This window comes from Colobus angolensis, unplaced genomic scaffold (assembly GCF_000951035.1).
Source record: "Colobus angolensis palliatus isolate OR3802 unplaced genomic scaffold, Cang.pa_1.0 Scaffold13, whole genome shotgun sequence".
NCBI lineage: Eukaryota > Metazoa > Chordata > Mammalia > Primates > Cercopithecidae > Colobus > Colobus angolensis.
In genome coordinates, this window is record NW_012114252.1 from 20,900,778 (window position 1) to 20,914,118 (window position 13,341).

The following is a 13,341-nucleotide window of genomic DNA, read 5'->3' on the forward strand; positions in this document are numbered from 1 at the left end:
CTCTTTGATTTGCTCCTCTTCCCGACAGGTCTGCCTGGAGATAGAGGGGACCCTGGGGACATAGGCGCTCCTGGCCCTGTGGGCATGAAAGGTCTGTCCGGTGACAGAGGAGATGCTGGCCTGGCAGGGGAGCGAGGCCATCCAGGAAGCCCTGGATTTAAAGGAATTGATGGAATGCCCGGGACCCCCGGGCTAAAAGGTAATTGTGTGACTGTGACCAGGGATCACTTTGCGGGAAGGTTGGGTCTGATAAACTCTGACCTGAGACAGCTCTGCTGGGCACCTCTGTGGGCCGCGGGGCTGGCCTCACACGTCTGCAGATTGGAGGCCTTGGGACTCTCCTGACCCAGGAGACAGCAGCCCCCGGACGGGTGGTTAATGCTGCGTAGACGCTGGTGGGACCAACGTGCCTGACAAAGCCAGTTTATGACTTTGCCAAGACAAACTGCTCTTACCTGGGAAGCATCATCTTACTGTAAATATGACCATCTGCACAGGGAGATGTGTGGAGAGGTCCACTCGGGAGCCTGGATTCAGATCCAGAGGTTATCTGGTAAATTTGAAACCAAAGCAAAGCAAAGTAGTTGGTTACAGGGATAGGTTTATTTCAGCACAAGCAGGCCAATCTAGAAGCAGAGCCCTCCAGCCCGTGAACATTGCTAGAGACGCACAGTTCTGTCCTTCCGTTACTGGAGACACTGTTCTGTCCTTCCGTTGCTGGAGACACATGGGTTGGTCTTTCCATTACTGGAGACATATGGGTCTGTCTTTCGGTTGCTGGAGACACCTTGGTCTGTCCTTACGTTGCTGGAGACATTGGTCTTCTTTCCATGGTCCTGTGTCGCGTTTCCATGTCAGGTGCAGTGTTACTGCTGCCCTCCTTTCCAGCGCACCCCTCTGCCTTTATCTTGATGGGTCTGTGGGCCCGTGGACCTGCATCACCTTCCGATTTCCCTCCTAGTCTTCCTGCGTGACCTTGATGTGTTTCCTTGTTGCCAGTGTCTGGTCTGAAGACAGGCTGGCTCTGGAATGCTGTCTGTTAATAGCAGAGATCAACAGAGAGAGTTGCTCAGAAGATAGTGTCTCCGGAAATCCCTATTTTAGGTTCAGAATCTTCTTACTTGAGTCACATTGCCGAAACGTTACAGAGACGTGAGATTAAAATGTCCCATGCATTTTACTCATGTCTAACCCAGCACTTTTCTCTTTTCCTCTGAAGGAGAGAGAGGCTCACCTGGGATGGATGGTTTCCAGGGCATGCCTGGACTCAAAGGGAGACCCGGGTTTCCAGGGAGCAAAGGCGAGGCTGGATTTTTCGGAATACCCGGTCTGAAGGGTCTGGCTGGTGAGCCAGGTTTTAAAGGTATGTCCCTCTCTTAACATCCTCCTAACCCAGAGTGAATTTTTGAAAACCCACGCATCCAGGAACCCTAAGTGAGATGAAACAAACAAAATGAACTAACAAAAACTCAAGGGCTTTATCCCTGCCTCAACCCACTGACCATGTGATAAGGGAATAATCCTAACCAAAGGAAACTCTTGAGAACCAAAATGATGGCATCGCTAAGAACCAAATATGTCATGAAAACATATTCCACCATGAGTATATTGTGGTAAACATGAAGGGGGGCCGGTGAAAAGCAGGGAACAGATGAGTTCCAAGAGAAGGGAGTGCCATCCGGCGCAGGAGGACACAGCTTTCCAAGTGGAAGGATGTAACACAGTGCCAGAGAGAACGCGGGGCACACGTGAGGTGGGTTCAACCCCCACGCGGACAGGCATCTCAAGACCCCCCAGGTCAGGCCCCTCGTTCATTGAGTTTATTACTAACAAGGCACATTTTCATGACTTCTGTTCAGATGCTTTTGTTCTGAAATAGTCACAGTGGTCTCTAAAAACTTAATGACTGAGAGTGAGTGTTGGTGAGGAGGTGGAGAAATGGGAAGCTTCATAGGCTGCCGGCAGGAGTGCAATTGCAATCTTGGGTGCTCACTTTTGTTAAGATTTTTACTCACACTTGGCGTTTTCAAATAGTCTTCATGTTAACAGAGATTTCAGGCTATTTCACGCAAAAAAAAAAAATGGCATTTTAAGATTAAGTAATTTTCAGCTCCACTGTAATTATTTCCTCGAGCCTCCTTAGGGTGAAGTTAACCATGGGGTGTCTGTCCCTCCACTGGTGGGCATGCTCTGTGGGGTCAGGACCAATTTATGATTTTGATCCCATCAGCCTCTAGCCAAGTACTGAATACACAGTAAATGCTTAGAGAGTGAAACTCACTTATTTTCACGCAGCCAGATTTCACTCACTCCTCCAATGAGAATGGATTCCGGGGCATCCCCAGCCTGAACTAGTACAGTTTCCCGCCCGGCCTGCAGCTCTGGCCCCTCCCCTCCTGGAATTCCTCAGCTCCTCAGAACGCCCCCAAGACGTCCCTTCCATGCTTCTCCTCCCTGTGAAGGTGCCTACAGGAGGGCACGGAGCTGGCGCCCTCCTCATGGGCCTTCCTACTTGTGACCGAGGTCCATCACAGTCCCATCAGAGCACACATGACAAAATGACCCTCTCACAGAACATCCTATGGAAGCCGCACTGGCTTTGGCCGCCCCCTCTGTATCTGCTGGCAGGCACTTCCACCCACTGTGGTGCTGTGTGCTCAGTGACTCCGGCCTCAGGCCCAGGACCCTGGAGCCACCCCCAACTCCGACTACTCCGATGGACACAGAAGAGGCTTCTCCGGAGCCCTTGGTCTCTCTCCGAGGCTTCCCCGCTTGGGGGAGACGTGCAGCCCCTGTGCCTCAGGGACCGGGTCTTCACCTGTGTTCTCCTGCGTGGTCTGGAGCCCCCAGAAAATGACAGCACTCTATTCCCTTCCAGGCAGCCGAGGGGACCCTGGGCCCCCAGGACCACCTCCCGTCATCCTGCCAGGAATGAAAGACATTAAAGGAGAGAAAGGAGACGAAGGGCCTATGGGACTGAAAGGATACCTGGGCGCGAAAGGTGAGTCTTCTGACCTGCAGCCAGGGGTCCCCTAGTCCCTGCTGCCCCAGCCTGCCCCAGCTCCTGCTGCTCTCCGTCCCCAGAGACGCCCCGTGCCCTACACCTGGCTTTCTTCGTGCTTTTCGTCTCTGGACACCCCGTTTGTTCACAGCCCGTGCAGGGTTGTTCTCTGATGCCCGAGTAACCTCGCTTTCCCATCTTAAGATTTGCAGCACTTAGGATAGCAAAATGCATCCAGGCTGCAACATTGGAAACCTCGGGAGGGCAGGTGCTGTGTCCTCACCAGAGCGTTACACCCCAGGGTCTTCCTGCAGGTATCCCGGGAATGCCAGGCATCCCAGGACTGTCGGGAATCCCCGGGCTGCCTGGGAGGCCCGGCCACATCAAAGGAGTCAAGGGAGACATCGGAGCCCCGGGCATCCCTGGTTTGCCAGGATTCCCTGGGGTGGCTGGCCCCCCTGGAATTACAGGGTTCCCAGGATTCATAGGAAGCCGGGTGAGTGGGCGTCTTTTACTCCCCCTGTTCTGTGAGCTCCTCTCCCCTTTGCTTGTTAATGAACATGCTTTGGTCTGGCATTTGCTAGGGTGAGAGTGTCAGCGGCAGGTTCAGGGCAGCCTCAGGCTTGGCGCGGGCCACACAGCCCTGTAAGGAGCTGCTGCACGTGGACACGTGCGGATGTGGTGCGAGGCCACCCAGCTGCTGTGGTCCTTCTGCGGGCTTGTGCTGGGTGAAGCATGTTGTCTGCATTTTTATGGGGTCCTTGAGAGAAGAAAACTTGAATTTTCAGGGATCGGAGCTCTGAAATTGAGCACATCAGTGACACCACGCCTGAGAGCCCATGGCTGAATCACGGTGTAGACCTGGGGCCGGGCAGCCTGGCTTCCCATCCGGGCCGCCATTCACTCACTCAGCCTTTGTTCAGCAGATGTCTGTTGAGCAGTTAATGTGGGCCACACACGCTGTTGTGATGGTACTAGTGATGGCCCTGACCCTGGGCAGGGCTCTCTTCTCCACACCTTCTCCCTCAGCTGCGGAATGAAGGTAGTAGCTACCTTGCAGTTTTCTTGAGTGCTGTATAAACAGTGTATATAACATAGCACAGCGTGGCTCCCCACAGATTGCATTTCCTAGAATTCCATTTCTAGCCTCTTTCATGTAAGGATAGTGTACTCTCACAGTCCCCAGCACGTGGCTGGCCTTCCCAGGGGGATGGGCACATTTGGAGCAGATCAGAAGGTCTGGGCCCCTTGGTGTGAACCCTTAGTGGCAGGCCAGGGCCTGCCTGTGTGTCTGGCCCACCTTGGTGTACAGAATTCTTCAGGGGTCTTCCTCCCCTCACTCCCAAAATCTGCAGCTGAGAGGATCTTCTAGCCAGTCTGTGTGTGCTGTTCGGGTCACTTTAAAAAAGAAAGATGCCAGCCAGGTGTGGTGGCTGTTGCCTATAATCCCAGCACTTTGGGAGGCCAAGGCAGGCAGATCACTTGAGGTCAGGAGATCAAGACTAGCTTGGCCAACATGGTGAAACCTCGTCTCTACCAAAAATATAAAAAATTAGCTGGGTTTGATGGTGCACACTCATAATCCCAGCTACTAGGGAGGCCGAGGCAGAAGAATCGCTGGAACCCAGGAAGCGGAGGTTGCAGTGAGCCAAGACTGCGCCATTGCACTCCGGCTTGGCTGACAAAGCAAGACTCCATCTTAAAAAAAAAAAAAAGAAAAAAGAAAGATGCCTGTGTCTACCAAAGACACCTACCACAATGTCCAAAGGACCTTTATTCATAACAGCTCAAAGCTAGAAAACAGCCCAAATGTCCACCAACAGGGAAAAGAATAAATGAACATGGTACATTCTGACCAGACACAGCATTATCTGTGCATTTTATCTCCATACACAGCAATAAATGAGAATTCTTGGTAAAATCCAGCAACCTAACTTTATTTCCAAACTTTATGTTGAACAAAATAAACCAGAAACAGCAAAGGACACATGATTCAGTTTCTTTGACGTGCAGTTCAAGAACTGACAAGGCTGTTTGATGGGGTATCGGGAGCACGGCTGCTTTAGGTGGGGTTATCATAGAGTGCTGACAGTGTTCTGTGTCTTTCAGTGACACACGAGTTCAAATGCATTGAGCTGTACATTTAAGATGAGTGGACATTACTGTATTTAAGTTATGCCTCAGAAAAGTAAACTTTGAGAAAGAAAAATAGAGCATTATCTAAACAAAGGTACAGCCTGTGGATACGCTCCCCCTTCCTCCAACAACGGAGCTTTTTTTTTTTGAGACAGAGTCTCACTCTGTCACCCAGACTGGAGTGCAATGGCATGATCTCGGCTCACTGCAACCACCGCCTCCTGGTTCAAGCGATTCTCCTGCCACAGCCTCCCAAGTAGCTGGGATTACAGGCATGCACCACCACGCCCAGCTAATTTTGTATTTTTAATAGAGACAGGGTTTCACTATGTTGGCCAGGCTGGTCTTGAACTCCTGACCTCAGGCAGTCCACCTGCCTCGGCCTCCCAAAGTGCTGGGATTCTAGGCTTGCGCCACCGTGCCCAGCCTGGCTATATTAATACTGCAGCGCCTCATGTTAGGCCATGCTTGGGCATTGATGCTGTAGTGCTGACGTCACAGTGGCACCAAGGTGGATCAGAATTCTCATGCTCCCTCTGCAGAGGAAGCCGCTGTACAGAGGAAAACTAAGGCTTCCAGGAAGCCACCAAGCAACCCCAGGCATCTTCCCAACCTCCTCACCAGCCACCTACGTCCTTCTGGAGAAGTCTCCCTCTGTGCACAGATGGAAGCGCACAGCCCCCTGTCTCTGTTATAATCTAGAGAGCAGGTTCTGCGATCTGGCTGCCCACATGGAAATCCCAGTTCTGCCACTTGCTGGCGGAGTGACCTTAAACAAAACCTGTCTGTGCTTCAGTTCCCTTGCCTGTCGTTGGGAAGTAGCAGTGCCTGCCTGGCAGGGTTTTCATGAGGCGTGAATACGCTGTTGAGATGGGGTCCACCATGTGTGCGCGGGAAAGCGTGGCAGAGAGAGGATGTGGTCAGAGTCACCGCCGCTGCTGACACCACCACACTGTCGTGATCGAGACCTGGGCCCTTAATTATGATGCAGTTGCCAAGCTTGTTTCATTGGATCACTTCACAGTTCCATAAGAACAGCAAGGCCAGGCACAGTGGCTCAGGCCTGTAATCCCAACACTTTGGAAGGCAGAGGAGGGAGAATCACTTGAACCCAGGAGTTCAAGCCCAGCCTGGGCAACATAGCAAGACCCCATCTCTACTAAAAATTTAAAAAATATTCGTCAGCCTTGGTGGCTCACACCTGTAATCCCAGCTGCACAGGAGGCTGAGACCGAAGGATGGCTTGAGTCCAGGAAATCGAGGCAGCACTGAGCTGTGATTGTGCTGCTGCACTCCAGCCTGGGTGACAGAGTGAGATCCTGTCTCAAAGAAAAAAATAAATAAACAAAAAGAACAGCTAAGCAAACCACCTATGATACACACTGAAAAACTCAAGTTTTCTGCAAAATGACAAGATCACACACCTTGAGTATTGTTGTTAGCATACTGGATAGTTAAACAAGTGAGCTAACTTCAGAGTTACAGCTGACTTCACTAACAGCCTTCTGAGATGGTTCGTGTCTGTCCTTAGGGTGACAAAGGCGCCCCAGGGAGAGCAGGCCTGTATGGCGAGATCGGCCCAACCGGTGATTTCGGTGAGTGTTGCCCATCCAGTGAAAACAGGGAGTCCACGATTCAGAGCTCTCTGAGCACGTGAGTCAGTATCAGACCTGCAAGTGCTGTTAGGTATTTTAAAGCAAATTATTCTTGTTAGGAATATAACAAAATAGAAGCTGCAAAACTCACAGCCTCCCGGTGGAAAGTCCTGTTCTTAGCCATCTCTTTTGCATTTAACAGGTGACATCGGGGACACTATAAATTTACCAGGAAGACCAGGCCTGAAGGGGGAGCAGGGCACCGCTGGAATACCAGGTACACGAGTTATTTTCCACGTCTTCATCTTCAACGACAGCCCTGAGCCTTTGTCTAGGAGCCCGACTTGCCAAACAGATCAAATTTGGTAACAACCAGAAAGCACTTGGTAGTGAATGAGGTCTTCAAGCCCAATGTGCAAGAAAGACCGTCACTTTTAATTAAGTTAAATCTGAAGGCAAAATCAAAACGTCTTTCTCTCTGTGTGTCTCTCTCGTTGATACTGAAAATAGCCAGAATGGACACTCGGTGAATGAGAGTCACTGCAGCCCATAAAGTGTAACTGGTGAAAAGCCAACCAGCACCCTGGCTCCCGGAACACCTGAGGGTGTGCAGCAGGTGGTCACTGAGCCAAGCTTCTCAGAAACAGCGAAAGGTCCAGGAGAGGGGGAGTGGGAGTCAGGCCATTGCTTAAGAGAGGTACGGAGGCAGCTGACCAGCCCGAGAGCTGCGAGAGGCTGGGACGGCACAGTGCCTCCCTTCTCTTCTGCACATCACTGAGGTTCCACTCCTAAATTCCTGCCTTCAGTGACGTCTCAAGGCGCCTGTGCTAGTTTTCTTCCTTCTCGGGATTTTCTTTTGGGGGAACCCCGCACTGCTCAAGTTGCTGGAGCCCCAGGTGTTTGCAGGGCTGGCCCTGGTGGGAGAAAAGGAGTCTCTCCAGGCTGGACCAGTGAGGAGACTGCTGGGCTAGTTCTTTGTCTAGAAATTGCTCTGGAATGCAAAGATGTGTTCGGTTGAGCACAGGATCAGAGAACTGCTGGGAAATAGGCACCCCAGTTTACCAGCCCTCCCGGGCTCCTTTGTTATCTGTGACCTGGGCTCCCAGTGGCTTCCTCCTGAGTGACAGGGGAGCTCTGTGCTGCTGGGCCATCTGACGCTTGGCTAGCTGCGTCTCCCACCCTAGGCCGTCAGTCTGGCCGTTTGGTTTATGAAGACAGAAACGTGGACCGTCATTACCATGCGTCTCTAATGATGCCTTCACTTGTTCAACTGAAAATGTGTCAGGGAAGAGACGCTACCCCCACCCAAGAATTATTTTTGGTGTTACCCTTTGAACATTTTGGTTTTTATTAGACTCTGGGGCCAGAAAGGCTTTGGAGTGGAGCCTCCCCTGCGTCCATCACCAGGAGACAGTATCTCAGAGCTGCGGTCCCACAGTGGAAGGGTGGGGCCAGCTGTGCCCATCGTCCCTGCAGGTGTCCTGTTTTCCCTAAGACAGTGAGGGCTGCATGGGTGCTGCCTTGAAGGCTGGCTAGTGCAGGCTTAGAGGGAGGAAGCAGGTTAAAAATCAGCTGAGAAAGGAGCACGGTTAGATGCCTCTCTCCATTCCTGGAGGCGCAGCAGTGTGGTTCTGTACATACTAGAGCTGGGGTTCCCTGGAGCCCACAGGGGTGCGGTGTCTGTTCCAACAGCGTGTCTGTGGTTGCAGGTCTGAAGGGATTCTTTGGAGAGAAAGGAACAGAAGGTGACATCGGCTTCCCTGGGATAACAGGCGTGACTGGAGTCCAAGGCCCTCCTGGGCTTAAAGGACAAACAGGTAAAATCTCCCGCAGCCACACAGCCGGAGACCCCAGAACAAAGGCAGCCAGTGTTGTCAGTTTCCTCCAATCACACCCAACCCTGGAAGCTCACTCAGGCCTGCTGCCCGCCTAGGAGCCTTCCTCAGGGCTGACGGCGTGGAGAGAAACCACCACCTGGGCTGGGGGCAGACCTGAGAACTGGAGAGAAGCATGAGGGGGAATGAGAAGTGCCTTTTCGGCCGAGCCTCTGTTTATCATATAGAAGCCGACAGTTTGTAAGGGATCCCTTTGCTTGTGCTGAATATGCAGAACCCCCTAAGAACATCCTCGGTTAGAGAAGCGGAGCGGACAGTGGGCTGGCTTCCCACGGTGTTGCTGCTGCTTCTGGCTGTGTTTACTCAGCACCGGGGAACGCCAGGAGGCTCATCTCTGCAGGCAGTGCCTCGGGGTCCTCTCCAGACGTCTATTTGGATAATAGGGCGAGAATTAAAACTACACACTATTTTCTCTCTGGCAAGGCTGAGCAAATCCTACTGAATATGTTTGTGGCGTCTAAGACCACCTGCATCCCCAGCTTGAGGGACAGTTCTAATCTCTCCTCCAACTGGCACTGCAGCCCTTCCGGCCCTCAGCCCCTCCCAGAGCAGCTGCCCCTTCCGCCAGGACCTCACCAGGCAGTGCCCAAGGTGTCCTGTGTGCTCAGACTTAATGCTGTGTTCACTCCCAGGCTTTCCAGGGCTAACTGGGCCTCCAGGGTCGCAGGGAGAGCCGGGACGGATTGGACTCCCTGGTGGCAAAGGAGATGACGGCTGGCCGGGAACTCCAGGCTTACCAGGTAAGGCCACGGAAAACACACGGTCACCCAGACCCAGAGTCGTGGGCTGTGCAGGAGGCACCGCTGAGCAGGCCAGCCTCTCTCAGGGCGACTTCGAAGGCCCATATGAGAGTAAAGGCAGGTTTGCTGTGGCTTGTGGTGGTCCGCACCAACGTAGCAGCACAGGGTACACTGGTGCCCCCAGCGACTGGGAATCAAGCCAGATGCATAAATCTGCCCAGGGCTTCACCTCCCAGAAGGATGAATGGAAGCCTACCAGGGAGGCTTCAGGGTCCACTTGTCCTCGCCGCACAGGGATGCACAGCGAGATCAGGGTGCAGGAGCAGCCTCAGTGTCCCACTGTGCCGCACAGGCCGCCCTGGGGCCCCCTTACAGCCCCCTGGCAACCAGAGATGGGCCACCCTGCCATGCTTACTGCCCACGTCACGGAAGGAATTGCCACCTGTTTGCTGTGTCCTGCTTTAGAAATAGTTACCCTCAGAAATCCAGAGGGAATGGAAATGACACCGGGCTATTTGTTCCAAGCAGCTTTTACAAACCAAACATACAACAGTGGCCAGGCGTCAAGAAGAGGTGTGGGACATGTCACCCCTCCCCAGGCCTAGTCTGTTAAAAAGATTCCATGAAGACAGTGTCCCAGTTCAGTGGTTTTCCTACATAACATAAGAGTAGTTCGTTTACATGTCGTGTAAGTTGAGCGTGTGGCTTAGCTGCTTCCTATTTGTGGGGCTTTGGCAGGACTGTATGGGTGACAGTACCAGGTGACAGTTTCAGAGCCAGCAGAACACATCTGAGTCACCTTGAGGGTTTCTCCCACCCGGAACCCCCTGTGCCGTCCTACACGTGAAATAACAGTGAGTGACACCCTCACAGGTTTTCCGGGACTCCGTGGGATCCGCGGCTTACACGGCTTGCCAGGCACCAAAGGCTTTCCAGGATCCCCAGGTACTCTGTGCTGAGTCTGCCCTCCAGACTGCAGGGAAGGGAGGGTCTCAGAGAGCTGGGTGGGCTTCCTGAAGTGCTATGTGATGGGCCCTGAGAGGCGGGTCCGGGCCCCGTGGTCCTGTATGCTGCTAAGATGTGATCCCTAAGAATCCGTTTCTCAAGCCAGTTGCTGTGTTGAATGGACCCATCAGGCTTTTAGACAGAAAGAGAAACAGAGTCCTTGCTTTTTCAGCAGCACTGTGTGGGGGGTGGGACGCACCTGCACCCTCAGGTGTCCGGAGTATTCACTCCGCCCAGTGTGTGTCGGTGATCTCTCATTTCATTGGCATAAGAAAGCCAGCGGTCTCCACCTACCCCTGGGCAGTTCTGATGCTGGAGACAGTGATAGCGCTGAGTCTGGGCACCCACAGGCTGGGAGCCAAAAACAAGCGAAATGGGTTTCCTCCCAGTTCTGGAGGCTGGAGGCTGGGATCAGTATGCCCGCGTGGTCGGGTTCTGAGACGGCCGCGTCCTGGCTGCTCGCTGTGTCCTCACAGGAGAGAGCACCCGCTCTCCCCTGTCACTTCTTATAAGGGCAGTAACCCCATCTTGGGGCCCCACCCTCATGACCTGGCGTAACCCTAATTACTTCCCAAAGGTCCCCCCTTCAAATGCCATCCTGGAGTTAGGGCTTCCACTTATGAACTTTGGGGTTGGGGAGAATGACACCATCAGTCCATAGCAATGGTGAACCAAGGGTTTCTTATTCCACAGGAAAAAGAAACTGACACCTTTCATAGCATTTTTCTGGCTTATTTTATAAACTATTGTAGCACATTTTTTTCCCTGAAGAGGATATAAAGCCTCATTATTTCCAACAACCAATGGCAGAATAAGGTTTCCATCCTGAGCCCTTCCAGGATATAATAACAGCAGCTGGATGTCAATTTATTCATCACAAGGATCATCAGGCTTTCCCTTTAACCCTGTCCTCCCCAAGAAGCTGAGATAGCAATAGTGCAGGAAGGCTTGGCAACTTCTTGAAACTTTTTTACTTTAAATTCAGCTATTTTCACCCTAAATCTTAATGTCCTTGTCTTTTCATTTAATTTTGTAATCTATTACAGGACTAATAAAATAACATTTGAAGGACATCAGGCACTAAGTGGGGAATCATTTTATTATTGATTGTGTCTTTTTTTCAAAAGATAACCTTGTTTTCTTTTCAATATATACAAATTATTTATGTTCAGTGGAGAAAAAAAATTAACACATTTAAACACATTTAAAAATCAACACATTTAAGAAGGAAAAAAGCACCCATAATCCTAAAGCTGCTTTTAGAATGTGCTCTTTGTAGACATTTCATATAGCAAAATACTGCTCTGTCTACAGGTGAATTTGTGTGTGTGTGTGTGTGTGTGTGTGTGTGTGTGTGTGACATGTAAATTCACACACTCCTGCGTCATTAACACTCCATTCCAGGTCCAACGGGCAAGTGGCGGGAGAGCCTCGTCCAGTTGTCTTGCTGTTTCCTGCCACAATGGCGATGAACACCTGTTATGAGAACGGGGAAGATGTTAGACAGTGTTTACTTTGAAAACCTAATTAAGCATAGCCTGAAGAGCAGCCCCCAGGAGCGAAGAGGCCCGGGAGGGGTCCCAGCTCCCTGACCCACTGTTTCTGTGAATTTGGACCCTCTGATGGGCCTCGATCCTCTTATCCATAAAGCCAAGGGCTTCCACTGTGATCTCTGTTAAGATCCCTTTCAAATCTCACTCCTGTGACCTGGAGGCCATATATTGTAATGCAAGCTGAAATCACCACGGCTGCCTCTGTTTCTCTGCTTTTGAGGCACCCCGAGCAGTTCTTTCACTTAGGAAAGTCAGCTGTGTGGTTGGAAACACCGACCTCAGCTGCTGTCATAACTCTTCCTCAGGTGCCGACATCCACGGAGACCCTGGCTTCCCAGGTCCTCCTGGGGACAGAGGTGGCCCCGGAGACGCCAACACCCTTCCAGGCCCTGTGGGAGTCCCAGGACAGAAAGGAGAGCCAGGAGCTCCAGGTGAGGCCACACATTCCAAAGCCAACTTTGCCGTCCCCATAACCAGAACCCACCCCGAGGCGGGGCCATGGAGTGTCTATGGGGTGGGAGAGGCTGCTCAGAAGTGCAGGGAAGAGCTGGTTTTTCTGGGGAGGACTACCTGTTGCAGAACCTGTGAGCTAGTCTTAGTTTGTTAGGCAGTTTATTTTTTCCCATCGGTGTTGGTGAGGCACTGACCACCCATCCCCAGGACTAACTGATAAGCTCCCTGGCCTAGAGACCCCGTGAGATCCCTCCATGTGCCCGGGGCACTGGCACAGGCCCTGCCATAACAAGCACTCTGGGTAGTGAATGTGCAAACAAATAAATGCATTAAAGCTCCTAGCAGAGCCATGCTGAACCATACTTGGGTAGGAAATAACTAGAAACCTCTCTTCCCACCCCATACCTCCCTGCTCACCAGTCAAGGTGGGCTCAAGTCTAAATGGCAGTGAGAAACATTCCTAAATAAAAATAGAAACCAGGACCTTCCTGGGAGCCAGTCTGCTAAGGGTGTTGTGGTCTCATTGTGCATGAGCCCACAGTCCCAGAGTCTGTTTCTGAGATCAGTGGGCCTCTCCCGCACCCCACCCACCTCACCAGCCCGACCAGGTGCATCTCCTGGCTCAGGTATGGGAGCTGGGCAGCATACCTGGACGGACAGTCTGGGCACCCTGGGCTCCATGGTGGGAACAAAAACTCTGGCTTCCATGCACAAAAGCCTGAGTTTTTCTAGTGCCAACTCCCCATGAAGCTAGAACCAGACACCCACAGGAAAGGAAGTCAGAACCAAGAAGGCCAGCAACCCTAACTTTTTCTGGGATTCAGGGATATCTCAAGGCTTGCAGATCACATCTGACTCTCCAGGATCTGCTGCCTGCCCTCTCCCCTCATCAAGAGCTAGAAACTCCGGAAACCCCTAGCCTCAGAGCTCCACAGCACTGATCTGAAGATAGGAGAAAGAGGA

The 13,341-nt window shown here is 52.0% G+C and overlaps 1 protein-coding gene across 1 annotated transcript in view; it reads left to right on the top strand.

Moving 5' to 3' along the window:
- COL4A2 (collagen, type IV, alpha 2) overlaps positions 1-13,341 on the top strand; it is a 205,673-nt gene that overhangs the window by 176,865 nt on the left and 15,467 nt on the right. Inside the window, exons 31-40 of the mRNA XM_011933880.1 lie at positions 29-199; positions 1,220-1,363; positions 2,879-3,001; positions 3,316-3,497; positions 6,669-6,732; positions 6,935-7,009; positions 8,442-8,549; positions 9,260-9,367; positions 10,241-10,312; positions 12,231-12,356. Of these exons, the coding sequence (XP_011789270.1) occupies positions 29-199; positions 1,220-1,363; positions 2,879-3,001; positions 3,316-3,497; positions 6,669-6,732; positions 6,935-7,009; positions 8,442-8,549; positions 9,260-9,367; positions 10,241-10,312; positions 12,231-12,356 (1,173 nt within the window). The remainder of the gene's footprint in view (positions 1-28; positions 200-1,219; positions 1,364-2,878; positions 3,002-3,315; positions 3,498-6,668; positions 6,733-6,934; positions 7,010-8,441; positions 8,550-9,259; positions 9,368-10,240; positions 10,313-12,230; positions 12,357-13,341) is intronic.